Source organism: Pteronotus mesoamericanus, unplaced genomic scaffold (assembly GCF_021234165.1).
Source record: "Pteronotus mesoamericanus isolate MK-2021 breed Mesoamerican mustached bat unplaced genomic scaffold, CSHL_Meso_final contig_1161, whole genome shotgun sequence".
NCBI classification, from domain to species: domain Eukaryota; kingdom Metazoa; phylum Chordata; class Mammalia; order Chiroptera; family Mormoopidae; genus Pteronotus; species Pteronotus mesoamericanus.
The window spans coordinates 35025-51487 of NW_026555028.1; the positions used below are offsets into that span (position 1 = coordinate 35025).

Here is a 16463-nt window from a genome sequence, read left to right on the forward strand (position 1 = left end):
CAACTTGTTCCAACTTTGGCCTTTGGGAACACTTTCAGTTGGCTCCTGTATTACTTTGACATAGCCCCATCAATGTGGTATTTTATTTAAGAAACTTGTTCACTTTATAATTGATTTTGTTCAATCTATAAATAGAATTTGGTTTCATTATTCTGTAAGCATTATTTTTTTCCATTATTAAAGTACTATGTAGTAATAAAATTGAAAGGTAGATGAAAGCAGAAAGAAAAAAAGCCCAATTCAATTTTTGTTAAGATTTGAGTGTGTTCTCTTGAAGTGTTTTTCTTTATTTTTATTTATGTCATGCTTTGTGACATTTTTAAAAAAAGGTCTAATTATTCTTAGTAAGTAATTTTATATTCTGATTGTTTCTGTTTAACAATACATCATGGATATTTTCCCACTTTATTACATATATAACTTAAAATATTCTACATAGTTCAATGATCCTTTCCTTTATAACTAAGATTGGCCCATAAATATCTTTAGTGCATTGCATAATTCTGAACACATAACAGGTCTTTAATAAGTAGGTACTGTATAACTCAATTATTTAGAGAATTCCAATATTTCTGGATTGTAAATAGTGATGAAATGAGTACATTGGAGCCTATAATTTTTTAAAGAATTTTACATTATTTCACATATTTAAGATTTCTAGGAGTTGACTTGGTGTGAAAATAGCATCAATATATTTTTTAAAGATTTTATTTATTTTTAGAGTGAGAGGAAGGGAGGGAGAAAGAGAGGGAGAGAAACATCAATGTATGGTTGTTTCTTGTGCATCCCCAACATGTGCCCTGACTGGGAATCAAACTGGCAACCCTCTAGTTCACAGGCTGGCACTCAATCCACTGAGCCACATCAGCCAGAGCTAGCTAGCATCAATGTTTTGAAAGGTTTTGACTCATAATGAGACTTTACAAAACTGGACAAATTATATGAGACCAACCCATGGAAAGAAAGGGCAAGATTGTCCAGATCATGCAAATAAGCCAGGTGATCCTGATTGATAATCTAAACGAAATGAGCTGATTAATGAGTAATAAGGTTTTTCATATAAATTATTTCTAACTCAGAGCCTGGAAGATACCCCTTCTTAGCACAGTTTCTTCCTGCTATGCTGAGACTTGGGGAAATTATGCAGCCAGTTTTATTCAATTTAGTTCAAGGACGGATAGGAGGAGAAGAATCCATATTCTGGGCTCTTGTAAATGAGCAGAACAATGAGAAGTAACGTTTTCTTCCGAAGATCTCTGCTTAATTACATACCTGTTCTACCCAAAATGTTTATTATAAAGTTCACATATACACCTGAAAACACCCAAAATTAGACTCCTGTGTTTGATAGGAGATAGTACATTAAAAGAATGAAAAGAGATTTCTTTCTGTCATTTAAAAAAGTTTTAAAAATAATTTTTCAAAGGACAGGGAGTCTAGTTTTATATTATTTGGTGTAATAACAAGGGAATTTCTTTGTGGGGGTTTACATTCAGACTTTAAAGCTCATATACATTGTTGAATGTTAGTGTGGGCATGTGTGTCTGGGGGGAGGGAATCATCACCCCCAAATTCTCTGTGAGGAGCCTGAGGAGTTTTTACTTCTTCCTCTGCTTCAGGCTAATGTCATCTCCTAAGGAGAGGGCCCTAACATTTTAATCCACAGAGCTTGTCCCAGAAGTTTGTGTATGTGTGAATTTATTCCTTAAAGCAATTCTCTGTTACATTATTGATTAATAAGGATAAAATATTTATTCTATTTAAGTCTTGGAATTGAAAGCTATAATCTGATTTTAAGTATTTCATACCCTCTTTTTCTTTATTTGCTACTACAGACTGAACAGCTATTTGGAATATAGTGTGGTTTTTTTTTTTGTTTTGTTTTTTTGTTTTTGTTTTTTTAAAGCTGTTGACAGATGAGAACCTGCTATTCAGAAAGCTAAATGATACCATAAATCACTGTAGGATGTATGTGCAGGATAGGGTGATGTTTGCAATGGGCAAACGCTCTGTCTCCTGAAATGATTTTATGTTAAAGAAAGAAAAGTCTTGGCATACTTATCTATCCCCTGGAACAGTGCTTTATGGGAGGGTGATTGCTACTGGTGATAATTTCTACCACTGTATGTGTACCTGCATGTGCCTAAAAACACATATGCTCACGAGGCTTTCCCACTGTAAGAATCACAGGTCACTGTTATCGCCAGGGCGGCAGAGCTCCCTCCCGGTTCAGTTCTTACCCTGGCGCCCACCAGTTGCCTTAGGAAGAAGATGGCAGCCCACTGGGGCAGCTCCAGTGAGGTATTTGCTCAGGATACCTGCTGAGTATGGGAAGAATGCTGCTCCTGACTGTTGATGTTCCTCCCCTCCAGTCCCCACCCTTTCCCTGTGGTCCCATCTTTTTTTCTCTTCTCTTGCTTTTGGTTCTTATTTTAAGCCCTGACCCAGCAGCCAGTTGGAGGCCACGCCTTGCACGCACCTCTATGCACTGTATTCCCAGCTCAGTAAACTTGGCTTCACCACACAATTTGTGTGGCAGCAGTGATTTGAGTGACAGTCTTTCTCACTTATTGTGACCAACATAGTACATTGTAGACTGGGATGCACTTTTAAATCATTTCCCTGTTGATACTCAATAGCTTCAGCCACACGACGAAGTAGGTCTTGAGCAGGCTAGGGCTCTGAGCGGTTCCATGGCCTCCAAGCGGGCCAGCAGGAGCAAAGCCCAGCCAGGGCCAAACCCGGGAGGTAGGATGCAGGTGTGGTAGGGGCCAAGGTGGGCTGGTTTGGATGTTTGTTATAGGAAAACAGGGACATCATATCTGTGCTCTACACAGTTGGTGCAGTTTGATGTCTTCTGGTTGCCTCTTAATAATCTCAATTTTCTGAAAGAGTATTATGGCTGAGTTGCATCCTACCCCTGCTCCCCTGCCCAAATTCATACATTGAAGTCCTAACTTCCAGTAACTCAGAACGTGAGTTAGGGTCTTTACAAAGGTAATTAACTTAAAATGAGATCATGAGGGCAGGTTCTAATCTGATATGACTAGTGTCCTTATTAGAAGAAGAAGTCTGGACCCAGATAAGAATGGAGGAAAGCCCTGTGGAGACACAGGGAGAAGGCAGCCATCTACAAACCAAGGAGAGGGTTTCAGGAGGATCCAGCTCTGTCAACAGCTTGATCTCAGGCTGAACCCGGAAGAGTCTGCGTTTGTGCTGCCTGTCACCTACCAGAACCAGACAGGGATTGAATCTTTATGGGCACTTTTTCAGATGGCCTGAAACCTGAGAAGACAGCAGGTTATGTACCCTAACAGACTGTCTTAAATTCTGTTTTAAGCCGACCCTTTTTATAAGGAGAAGAAAAGCGTAGATAAGGGGTTTGGAATCCATGGAAAAAGTTAATCAGATAAAAGCGGTAGCATTCTTTATCTGTGCCCTGGGTGGTGGCCTTCATCTGTATCCTGGAAAATGGTCTTTCTGTCCTGGGGTACCCTGGAGTACAGTGGTTCAGATGCCGTCTTGAATTGCTTGCAGTCCTCCTGAGACACAAAGGTGGAATTGCTTGTGATCTCCTGCAGTCAAGGTGGGTCATACCTTCAGTTTCTGGAACAATTGCTTTTTACATGCGTTGATTAATAAGCGTATTAGCTATTACCTAACTAAAATTTTCTAACTCTTGAGTCTGCCATCAAGACCTCTAGCCTCCACAACTGTGAGAAATAAAATTTTGTTGTTTAAGACACCAGTCTCTAAACAATCCTCTGTCTCCCCGACCCTACCTTCTGGCAGCTGGGGTGAGACACCAGTGGGGTGGGGTTCCTGTTCTTGTGGAGAGGTCGTGGCAAAACTCTTCCCTGCTCTGTCCTCTTCCACATTATTGTTACCTTGACACTGCATCTTTGTCTTGTTTATTTATTTTTTTCTGTATTCTGATGCGTGAGCATCTGGGGCCTTGCTGATCATTGGCCCCAGGGTTGGCCAATTGCTAGAGGTCATAAATGACACCCCTGTAGGCATACCCTTCATATGTTCATGTGCAAATCAATCTTTTAGCCCCCCCCCCAACTGCTCTCACACTCAGGGCCGCTGTTCCCACACTCTAGTCACCCCTGGGGCCAGGAACCGGACAACAAGGGTCAGCCCACACCCCGGATCCTGCTGACCTTATTCGCACTAGCTCATCCTAAGTCTGCTCACCCAGCCTTGCCTCTCCTGCAGAAGCCACAGTAGAGGCTCTTAGTCACATTTTTCCGGCGTTCCCCCTATGTCCTAAGAGGCCACGGTTCTTCCCCGCGTGGCCCTGCCTGGTGTGGAGTGCTCTGTCTCTAGAGAGTGTAACAAACTATCTTTTCAGTGGCAGTGGCCTCCTCATCTGTTGGCCCCACTCTTCCCAAGGAATAACAAAATCTACATTTTAAAGCACTGCTGCCCAGCCTCACCCTCTGGGTCTTGCATGACATACCATCTTTCTGCTTCAGCGTCCCTCCTTTGTCATTTTTGCTGGCCCAGTTCTCTTCTTCCTAACTTCAGATTCTCCTTATAATGTGGTTTTCCACAATTTTCTCTTTTATCAAGCATTCCTATAATTTCACCAGTCTGCTGCGTTAATTGGCTGTTGATGCTGTAACAAAGTACCACAGAATGGGTGGTTCAAACAACAGAAGTCAATTGTTTCACAGTTCTGGAGGCTAGAAGCCCAAGATCAAGGTGTGCGCAGGGTGGGTGGTTTCTGTTGGCTGTGAGGGAACAACTGCTCCAGGTCTCCCTCCGTGGCTTGGGAATGGCCAGCTGCTCTCTGGGTCTCCTCACATGGTCTTCCCTCCACGTGTGTTCTCTCTCTTTTCATGCTATTCTTTTTATAAGGTCACCAGTTATAATGGATTCGGGGCATACCCATGATGTCATTTTAGCTTAACTGTATCTGCAACAACAATCCTATTTACAAAGAAGATTCTTCTGTGAGATACTGGGAGTCAGGACTTCAACATACCATTATGGGAGGACATAATTCAACCCATAACAACTGCCAACTCCAAAGTCTAATTCCCTAGTTGAGTTTCTCAGGATTATCATTTGAAGACTTAAGTCAAAAACCACCAATAGGGGAGGCTGTTTAAAAAACAGACACACAAGCAGATTTCTGTACCCCAACCCAAACCTAGAGAAACTCAATCTCTGGGCATCAGGCAAGACCCTCTGAGTATCTGCAGCTGTAGTGTCTTCCACAGCAGGCACAGGTGTAGTCTGGGGGCTTCTCTTCCCTCGCTGGGACCACCATCATGGCTTCCAGTTGGGTTTCTTGTCCGTCCATTCCTCACACTGCTTGCTGATTGGACTTCATAATGTGCTTTTCAGACATTGCATGTAATTTAACATCTTGATCAACAAAAATCTTTTTTTTTTTTAATCCTCCGTTGAGGATTTTTTTTTTTAAATTGATCTGAGAGAAACATTGATGTAAGACAGACACATCCATCTGTTGCCTCCCATATGCTCCCCGACAGGGAATCAAACCTGCCACCTAGGTGTGTGCCCTGACCAGGAATCAAACCTTCAGCATTTTTGGTGTACAGGATGACACTCCCACCAACTGAACCACCTTGACAGGGTGACGAACATCCTGATTTTATGTCTTTATTTTATAAGCACACTGACTTAATTATGTGGGTGGCTTATAACAAAATATTACTGCATTAATTCCTCATAACAACCCCGTGAGGCAAGCGCTGCTCTCACCCTCAGTTTGTGGATAATTGCAGTAACAGGGCCTGAGCAGGAAGCCAAACATAAGGGTTCCCCTGACTATGAAGGGTGGGGGTGCTCTGTGCTGTGCTCCCTCGGGTGACACTCTCTCACGTGTGCTGCCACCAACATGGTCTAGTAAAGGCCACACTTCTCACCGGGATTCATTTTCAGGAGCTGGCCTCCTCCTGGTTCACTGGGTTCCCCTGCTGCAGAGCTCCTGGAGGTCTACTGGGTCTCAAAGGGTGGTGCAAGGCCAGGAAGGTCAGCCTCCATTCCCTGGCCGCTCCCCAGGCCTTCACCCCAGAGCCAGACGCTCTGGGGGCATTGTGGGGCGGGGCAGTGATCTGTTATATGAAGTCTTCCAGGCAGTTCTGGTACACACGCGTTTGAGGAGTGCAGCCTTAATTCCAACCGTCTGGGAGGCTCTGTCCTTCGAAGCTTCTATGCTTCTGCGTTTCTCTGCCCCTGACTCCTGTGGTCCTGCGTCTTTTCTCTGAACCTCCCCCTGCTGTCTCCTTTTCACTGCCAGTGCCCTTTCCTCTTCCAAAGCCCGTCCCTAATGTTGCTTATTGATGAAGCCTGTTCTTGTCATTAGCTCGGTGATCTCCCCTCAGAATGATCTTCACATTCTGTACCTATTTTTCCTTTATAATATTTTCCTTGCTTTACCTGTATCATCACTGTACTTGCCCCCTGAAAGCAGGCAATTTGTGACTAAATGCCCATGTCACTCACATGTCCAGATCACAGTTCCTGTATTCAGGGAAATTTTCAGTTAAGGACCCTATTGAATGACTTTTCTTTTTAACTTTGAAAAGATTTTATTTCTTTATTTTTAGAGAGAGGGGAAAGGAAGGAGAGAAATATGAATGCATGGTTGCCTCTCACATGCCCCCTACTGGGGACCTGGCCCACAACTCAGGCATGTGCCCGGACTGGGAATTGAACTGGTGACCTTTTGGTTTGCAGGCCAGCACTCAATCCACTGAGCCACACCAGCCAGAGCATTGAAGGACTACTATTAACCCATGGATCACTTTACTTAAAGTTAAGGACATTAACAAAAAAGAGATTGGGAGTGTTGACATACTTTGAAAAAAAAGTTTTAGAAAGAAGGATTTAAAATATAATTTTTTGATAGAGCAAATGTTTTAAAATGACTTCTTTTATTTCTCCCATCAAAACATCTGTGCTGTGGCTCCCACAAACTGCCCAAAGACTTCCTCATCTGATAGGACATGCTCCCTATTCTCTCATGCACATCCCATCGGCCACATCAAAGTGATTTTCCCAGAGTAGTTAAGATTTGAGAATCTGCCATCAAGCATTCAGAATTGAATATAATGCTCCCACGTGGTCTGACTTTCATGTTATGAAAGAGAATCTTTTTGTATCTGTGGTCTTTTTTGAGCTCTGAATGTAGACAACTGCTGCATCCCTTAGCTATTTTAGCAACCACAGCACAGTGGCACCTCTTATAGTCAACTGAAACCACTAGCTATTTTCCCAGCTTGTTTCGGACCTCCCTGAGGCACATGTGATCAGAGATTATATTCATGGCTATGTTGTTTTAAAGAGACACGTAACTATTTTGCATCTTGGAATGTGGCTGCATAAAATGGGGTTTGAGTACCACACTCGTAATGTCATCCATTTGAATCATATACACCACTGACACTACAAGGTCTTGCACTTTCTTCAAGCTCTCTGGGTACAGGTCTGTTCCCTTATCCACAATTCCAAAGTCAAAAAAACTCTGAAAACTACTTTAGAACTCATTTGGTGGCAAAATCTGATCTGAAGCTATTTATAGGTTATGTTTATCTCCCTTAGTACGAGTTCCGGCATTTTTCTGCAGGAATGTTTTCTTTGACTAAAGATTTTTTTTTCTCCAGTGTTCACTAAGGTTTTACCACCGAATATTCAATTAATTCTTTGTATTAATCTTCTAAATTCAACACACACACAGGCACAAAACTGAAATAAAAACATCTCTGATCCTAAGGGTAGCAAGATTAGGTCCAAGCCTAGCGTAAGTGTAATAAAAGGGATTCTGGTCCAAGCCTAGCATAAGTGTAATTAAAAAAAAAATTCACAGATAGTTTTCTTGCTCTGCGGCACGCATCAACTTTTAGTGGGGGAAATAAAGTCACCTTTTATAATAGAATGTCTGTGTTAACATTGCACATTGATCAATCCAGACTATTTCTGATAACTTTCCAAGGACCTAGAGATGTTCATCAAGACTGACCCTATTATTTCCATTTTTAAGGGATGTACCGAAGATTACACAGTGACTGTCTTGGGAATTCCAAGACATTTTTGACACTCACTTCTACCTGAAGTATTTAGATTTCTAAGAGCGCAAAAAATTAAGTTGGAAAACTTTTCCCCTATAGAGCTCTCAGATTAGAACTTTCTGGAATAAAATTTTGTTAGTTAAATACATCTTCATGTTAGGAAGTGGAGCAAAAATGTTATCAAAGCATTTTGTTCAAAGGTGTATTCTGTGTAAATTGTGTGTGTGTGTTTTTTTTTAGTGTGAATGGCGAGTTGAATTCTTGCATGACTTTTTTTTTTCTAAAAATAAAATTACTTAGAAGAAATTTCCCCTCACATGTTCATAGACTCCAGTGGAGCATTTTCTAAGTTATTCTTTTGCCCACCTAGAATACCCAATGAGGTCAGGGAGATTCCACTACAAAGGTATTTTGTTTGCTTCATTTTACAAGGAAATAATATGAAAGAAATCTATTCCTTTCATGGCCTTAAATGCACCTGATTTTTCAGCTGTGAAATAATGAGAGTACCTGCCATGCCTTCAACCATTATTATGTGAGTTAGAGATTAATTTTATGAAGTGCCAAACCATGAACGGGAGCACTGAGAAAGTGACGGGTGTACCTTTTTGTGTATTTCTAATTACCATTTCCATCTAGAAGAATGGTAAAGCTCATCTTCATTTAATCTGAAAACTTCAGGTAGTCAAAATGTAGGAGACAGAGAACTGGAGTTTCCATTCCACTAGGCAGAAGTAGAAAATGATGTTACTAAGGGAAAAGATGGCTGGTGTGAATGTAAGAAATAAACTGGTTGTGGGGCTTGGCAGTTAAATCGTAAGGGCTGGGAGATGAACCACAGGATGAACGCTTCTTTTAATTCAGTTTCGGGTGTTTCAGAACTAGTACAATTAGCAGCAACTGTTCCAGATGTAGTTTGTTTGAGCAAAGGGAAAGATAAAAAGAAAGCCATCACCACAGGCAAAATTGGGAATAAGTTTATACTTAATCTCAAGTGCTCTTATCATGCTGTGTAACTAAATAAACATCATCCCTCCTTCTATTGGCTGCTTCTGCACTCTTGGGGCAGAGGTTAAGGCTTCTGAGTTGCAAAACCTCCCCTAAGAGAAGGACTGGACAGTATGGTTCTCTAGTGGGAATCTGGCAGAATCTAGGGAGGCATGCTTTGAGGGGCTACGTTGGCCCTAAGTGTCCTTTTCCACTAAAGACACCAGTGGTAAGCCTCTACATTTTACTTTAGGTTCAGTGAGACTCACGTTTGTAAGAAAAGAAAAAGGCAAAACATTTTCTCCCTATTTCTCCTCCATTCCTCCCTTGGAAAACCAAACCACCCGAGGAAGGAGAAAGCTGGTTTTCTTTTCATACGATAACTTTGCAAAAGGGGTCAAAGCAGAGGAGTGGCTCTCAAGCCTAAGAATACATTATATTCACTGGGGAAGCTTTTCAAGTATAGTAACATACGTCTCTCACTACAGATCAGCGGAGTCAGGATCCCGGGGAGTGGACATTCTGTCTTTCAAGTCTCAATAATGACCCGAGTTGTGGTGATGTAAACCATTCTGAACTACTGGAGATTATACAAATACCTACTTAGACCCTCATTTTGCCCATCAGCCACGAGCAGGGTGGAATCCCACTGCCAAAGGAGGGGATTGTGGTGCTGTCCACTGAGTGCTATGTGGCTGGAGCACATGCTGAAAATGAGTGACAGGGCCCGAGCTGCTCGAGGCCGCAGACTTGATTGAGAGGGGAAACTGAATGTAAAATGGATAAAGGAAACAGAATTGAGAAAAGAAAAACCAAGTGAAGATACATACAGTAATTTTCTAGAGACTTCTTTTTGTTTCAGAAATTCTTTGCACCTTCTCTCCACATGTTATGTTGGGTCATATGTATGAATCGAAAAGAAAATGTGAAAAAGTGGATGTATATAGGAAATTTACCACTGTCAATCAAGTGACTAGCTGTGCAGATATTATATGATGATAATCTATCTTTGTGAACATGGCACTTGTGAATCAAGATTTTTAGAATATTTTAAAAGGGACATTAAAATATCACACAGGAAGATAAAATTAACGGAAAAGTAGAATATTTTATCCCTTCCCCTAGGCACCCAATGCCTATCCAGTACATACTAAGTGAGAGAGTAATGGCGCCTGCACTGCCTACTTGAAAACAAATCCTATTTGGCCCCATAAAGGGGTGTTTTCAGGCATCGAGGCCATCAGCTCGGTTCTCCAATCTGAAAATGCTCAAAGGATGGAGGCAGAACTTGTACAAGTATTTTAAACCGTGTAACCATATGGAATCACCTTTCATCCCCACCCTCACTCCCCCTACAGCTGGTACTCATTTTTCTGTTGACAAAGTTGAATTGTTAAACACAAGTAAAAAGCCTGAGATGTTATTGGGTCAGGTGTATTAAAATAAAAATCAAAAAATAGAAATATTAGGTATATACATGACAGCATAAGTGAAACATGTGATAAAGCATTTTGCATTTAGAGCTTACAGTAGTAAGAAAAATTTAGTAAACCAAACCTCTGTGTCCCTTGCTCATCCGAGCTTTCTCAGGTGCTTATTTTCCTTTCTATCTTGTATAAATAGACTCAAACACATCTTACACCATTTAGAAAAGATTGCTGAATCACAAAATAGCCCCCAGATAATGGCATTTTTACTTTGAGTACAACTAAAATTAATATTTGATCATTAAAATAATGTTCAAATCATCTGAAGCAATAAAGAAAATTTTTAAGTTTTGTAAGGTTCTGCAGAGATTAGAATCTTAATTGTTCTTCCAACTACATTGTCAACAAAAGTCTGTATATAGGAAACTGTGGAGTTGAAAAGCCAAAACGTTTAAAAATAGTCGTTCTTAAGGTAAGAGCAGTTTCTGAGGCTCTTCTCCCTTTCCTGGGAGGTCTGGGCCCGGCAGTCAGTAAGGTCCACGTCACTTAACACAGCAGCTCTGCATGGCCCACAAATGACACTTCTACAGGAAAGAGACCAGGAAAGCATAGCTGCTTCATCCCTGGGGGTGCTGGGCAGTCTCCACAGATGGAAACACTGAACAGATTGCAGGTGGAGGGGTAATCACTGAAATCTGGGAAAGATATTTTCAAGCTTCTGACTTCACCTGCAAAATCTAACAGGTTGGATTAGTAATTTTTAATCAAATAAGCCAAAGCATAGAGAAAATACAAAGAAGTGCCATGATAGGTATCTGGTTATTTTACTTTTATAAATGAGTTTAGTTGTACTAGTTGAGATTTATGGAAATGGCCTCTGAACCTCTCAGTCACACATCCAATTGTAAACAAGAGGCCAAAGTTGGCGTATTTTGGGTAGAACAGGTGTTTTTTCCTCAGAAGACTGTATTCAGATGTTGGTCTAGCCAAGCAAGATGGCCAGTTGGGGGCAGGCCAAGGGGCAGAGCCGTGGGCATCCTCTGGTGAGGAGAAGATACTCTTCCATGTAGACAGTGTTTCTTCCTGAGTAATTTAGCCTCATTTCAGGAAGCAGGGACAGTAGATGATCTTAGCACATGAAAACTAATGCATCCAGTAGTTATTGTTTCTTCTTTAATGAGGCAGCTGTCCCTGAGAAGGGCCACAGGTCGTCCTGTGCTCTAAGGCTGCTGCTGATACTGGCCTTCTGTGGCAGTGTAGAAATCATCCAAGACGCTCTGCAGGTAATCAAATGTTGGCCTCTCTTCTGCCTTTTCTTTCCAGCACATCTTCATGATTTCATAGAGCTCCTCTGGGCAGTTCTCCATGCGGGGCATCCTGTAGCCCTGAGACAGCGCGGTCATCACATCAGCATTAGTTCTCCCTAAAGCAAAATAATAATAATAATAATAATAATAAAAATTTAAAAAGCCATACCATTTAGCAACCTGACTGAGGAGTAAGCATTGCACTGGTCTTGCTACCCACCTCCCGCATTCATTATTAAAGCAAGCTCTAGAGGCTGCTGTGGGCTGAATCATGACCCTGCAAATTTGTATGTTGAGGTTCTAGCCCCCGGTACCTCAGAATGTGACTGTATTTACAGATAAGGCCTTTAAAGAGGTCATCAGATTAAAATGAGGCCTTTAGGGTAGGCCCAACCCAACCAGACCGGTGTTCTTACAAGAAGAGATCAGGACACAAACAGACCCGGGACCCATGTGCACAGAGGAAAGGCTGTGTGAGGACACAGTGAGATGTCCACCTCCGAGCCAAGGAGAAGCCTCAGGAAAAACCAGCCCTGCCAACACCTTGCTCTCAGACCTCTGGCCTCCAAACCTGTGAGAAAATCATTTCTGTTGTTTGAGCCACTCAGGCGGTGGCATTTTGTTATGGACGCCCTAAGAAACTGATATGAAGGCTGAGAATGCTTCCGTAAGCAACTAAATACCATAAATTTTAGCATAATGGGAATCAACACAGCATTCAGTTTGCCAAAAGTAAACAAGCAAATGTGGTAAGTAGAAGACAAAGCAAGTTCTTTCACAACAAAAGGATACTGGACTTGACTGACTTTGTGAATGGTCTACTCAAGCCCACCCTGAACCCTCAATGTTAATTTCTTTTGTAGTATTTTTTCAGCTTCTATCTGTAATACATCATCAAAATCATATGCACATACATTATCTCATACTAATATTTTTAAAAATCAGTTCTTCATTGTAAATTTACTTAAAGAAGTCAGGATCCTTAAATCAACTAAGACAACTGACTATGTCCCAATTATTAAATTGCCCGTCCTCCGCACAGGCTAGAGTCAGAGCTCACACTGACTCTAGAACGTGTGTGTTCTCGATATCCCATGAGGGAACTAGGCAGTGTTGTTCCTACAGGGCTCTGTGAGAGGACTGGTCGTGGAGGACGGTCAAATGTCTCACAGTAGTTCAGATGCTTAACTTCTGATCTTTGTTATTGAAATAATTTTAAGAAAAAAGGACCATTTAATAACATTTTCCTCCCTTATTAAAATAGGACAGAGAAATGAGCTAATGTAGAGGTTTTAGCAGCACTCACCCATATCTGTATGCATTGCCTATTTTGTGTATACCTTATTCTGTAGAGATAGGAACTTCTCTAGGGAGGAGCTGTGTTTCATCTGGAATATTTTCATGCAACATGTGTACACTACTTCCCTGGCCGGGAAGCTCAGTTGGTTAGAGCGTCACCCCGATTTGCCAGGGTTACTGGTTGAATCATCAGTCAAGGCACATACAAGAATCAACCAATAAATACATAAATAAGTGGAATGACAAATTAATGTTTCTCTATCTGTCTACCTTTCTCTGTTTCTCTAAAACCAATAAATAGAAAATTAAAAAGAAAAAGGATATGTACTCTATTCGCCATATGTGGAACTCCATCAAAACCAATTCCCTTTCCATAGCTATCTCCTTTCCTTAGCCATGCATTTTGCCACTAGTGGTCATCAGAATGACTCTAAAAGATAGCTTGAAGCGTAGGAAAAATGTCTTTTATCAGCTTCGGAACAAAATTTACTTTAGAATTTACTCTCTAAGCAGTGTTTTTCAAATTATGGGTCACCACCCATTTGGAATCAACAAATTCATTTTTTAGGGAGCAACCAATATTTGAAAAAAAATTAACAGAATGAAGAAAGATCAGAAGGCACTATATATGTAAAAATTAGTGTGGTTTATGAAAGTTTTGTTCTATATATGGAGTAGGTTTCTGTGTATTTCTTAGCATGGGTCATGATCAGTGACCTTTGAACTCTGCCCTTAACTCACCTTTTTTCCTCTAAGGACACAGTGACTGAAAGGCTCTGCCTGGATTTAAACCTCTGAAAGAAGACATGATTGTTTTTGTCTGAAAAGCACCCTTGGTTTTGAAATGGAAGATCCGAGCAAACTTATAATTTCTAAGCTCTTTGGAAAGTTGTTTAGATGGTGAGTTACTTTTTCTTATGTCAATTTCTGAAATACCGTCTTCCAATACTTGTGTAACTGGCGTGCTCTAACTAGAAGACTTCACTTGATTCTCATTGCTTGGAACCAAGGGGCTGATTAGTATCACGTTCTTTATTTGGGGTTCTCGTCTCTGTAAAATTTGTGGCTGCGACATTGTCTTGACTGTTGAAACTAGACAAGTTCACTCAAATAACTTTCAGAAGAGATCTCTGTGTTTACTTCCTCATGGGGATTGGGTGTGGGTCTGGGATCCTGCTGGGGGGACTAACATGCAGGGCGATAGAAACAGCAGTTGGACCCGTGAACTTGGTTAGGGATATCTTTCACTTCCTTCCTGGAGAACCCCCAGTGGCATAAAAGGTCAGAACGCGCCCACAGAAAATAAACCTTTCTAGGGCCCCTAAACCCACTGCAGACTTTTCTTCCTTGTTCTCATGTTCTCCTAATGCTGAAGAACTCTTTCGATGCAGAAAAAGGCCAGGCATGCTCCATTCTGCCTGGGGAATTTAATTTGATAAGAACAAAAGAAAGAAAATCTGGAGTCTATCTTTTACTGTAAAAGTCAACCAATAAACAAAATAAGGCTATTAAATAAGTCTTAAATTAAAGTCTAAGATTAAAACTGATATTTGGTAATTTGCCTGTTGTTAGGTCAAAAGCAGCAAACACCCATTGACTGGTGATCTTAAAATGCAAGCACTTTCGTAACCCATCCTTCATTCTTTCAACAAGCATTTATTGAGTACTTCCTATGGGTATCAGCTAGCACTAAGCTCTGAGAGATACAAGGATAATGATGGCAGAGACTTGTCCTCAAGTGGCACCCAGCCCCGTGGGGAAGATGACCCCAGGACAGGGAAGGGGGTAAGTGGGAGCGGGAAGTGACATCTGGAGTGGATAAGAGTTAGCAAAGACTAAAGGTTGGTGAAGGAGCACAGAAAGGAGAAAAATGAAACACAGCAGAGATTAGAAAGGAACATGGTATTTGCGACTGGAGATGAGAGCCCAGCAGTTCGGGGAACTGCGACAATCTTAAAGACAAAAGGGCCCTCGATGTGTGTGAGAGGAAGGAAGTACCAGCTACCATGGGACCACAGTCTCAATAATACTTCCAGAATGGCAAATTCGTTATTTCTGAGCATGCTGTGACCAGGGTGAGCATTGCAGTGGGACGAGTTTCCTGGCTCTGAGTCACAAAGGGCACTGAGACGCTGCATATGGTTGGTAAGAATCAGCCAGGAAAGACATGAGGCTTCGGAAACCTTTGTCATTTTCAAACCTCCTTTCTCTTTATGAAAGAAAAGCACAAAGATCCCCTTTAGTTTTTTTAGAAGATTAAAATGTAAATATTATTATAGTTTTCCTTTTAAGATAGTGAAGTAAAGATCTTTGCCCCATCCCCCATTTCCCCCTCTTTAATTCATTCCCCACAAAAGAGAGCAAGAAACAAACTTTAAGTCTGTTCTTGATGAAGCTGGTTGAAGGTGTCAACCAGCGGCAGAAGTGGTCTGCGTCAAGAGGAGGAGAGTGAAACTACAATGCCTGCAGGAAAGGATGGGTGGGATGTGTCCTCACACCCACTGCACCTGCGACGCTCCACAGTTACCACACATGCAAAGGTGAGGTGGGTGGCGGCAGACAGGAAGGTACCTATAAAGCCTGCCTGGCAGGTGCGCCAGGGTAACACTGGAGAAACTGAAGGAACGCCAGGCCCAGGGAAGGTGGGGCAAAGAGTGGGACGGAGTGAGGAGAAAGGCTGACCATGAAAAAGCGAGGTGCATCTGATACCTCTGAACGTGGATGAAACTTGAGGACATTATGCTGAGTGAAGTCAGCCAGACACAGAGGGACAAATACAGTATGGTTCCACTTAACAGGAGGCACCTAAGTAGTTGAATTCATAGCGACAGACAGTAAAATACAGGTTGCCAGGGACTGAGGGGTTGGGGAAATGGAAAGTTAGTGTGTAATGGATACACCGTCAGTTTGGGAAAGATGCAATAGCTCTGGAAATGGTGGTGATGGTTGCACAACATTGTGCTGCATTTAATTAATGTCACTGAACTGTACACTTAAAAATGGTTAAGATGAGCCCTGGCTGGTGTGGCTCAGTGGATTGAGGACTGGCCTGCGAATCAAAGGGCTGCCGGCTCGATTCCCGGTCAGGGCACATGCCTGGGTGGCGGACCAGGTCCCCGGTAGCGAGCACATGAGAGGCAACCACACATTGATGTTCCTCTTTCCCTCCCTTCCCCTCTGTCTAAAAATAAATAAATAAAACCTTTAAAAAAATGGTAAGATTGTAAATTTTATTCTGTTTATATTTTACTATAATAAAAAGAATCCAAAACCAACCAACCAACCAACCACACACACACACACACACACATATGCCCCCTCCCCAGTGAGCCTCCAGAATGTGGACATCCAGGCTTGTACCCCACAGGCAGGGTTGAAAATGACAAAGGTTTCCC

The 16463-nt window shown here is 41.8% G+C and overlaps 1 protein-coding gene across 2 annotated transcripts in view; it reads right to left on the reverse strand.

Moving 5' to 3' along the window:
* Positions 1–11232: 11232 nt before the first annotated feature.
* The window catches only part of LYN (LYN proto-oncogene, Src family tyrosine kinase), a 125036-nt gene continuing 119805 nt past the window's right edge, over positions 11233–16463 (reverse strand). For both annotated transcript variants that reach the window (XM_054581869.1, XM_054581860.1), the window contains exon 13: positions 11233–11885. In XM_054581869.1, the coding sequence (XP_054437844.1) occupies positions 11683–11885 (203 nt within the window). In that variant the 3' untranslated portion in view covers positions 11233–11682. The remainder of the gene's footprint in view (positions 11886–16463) is intronic.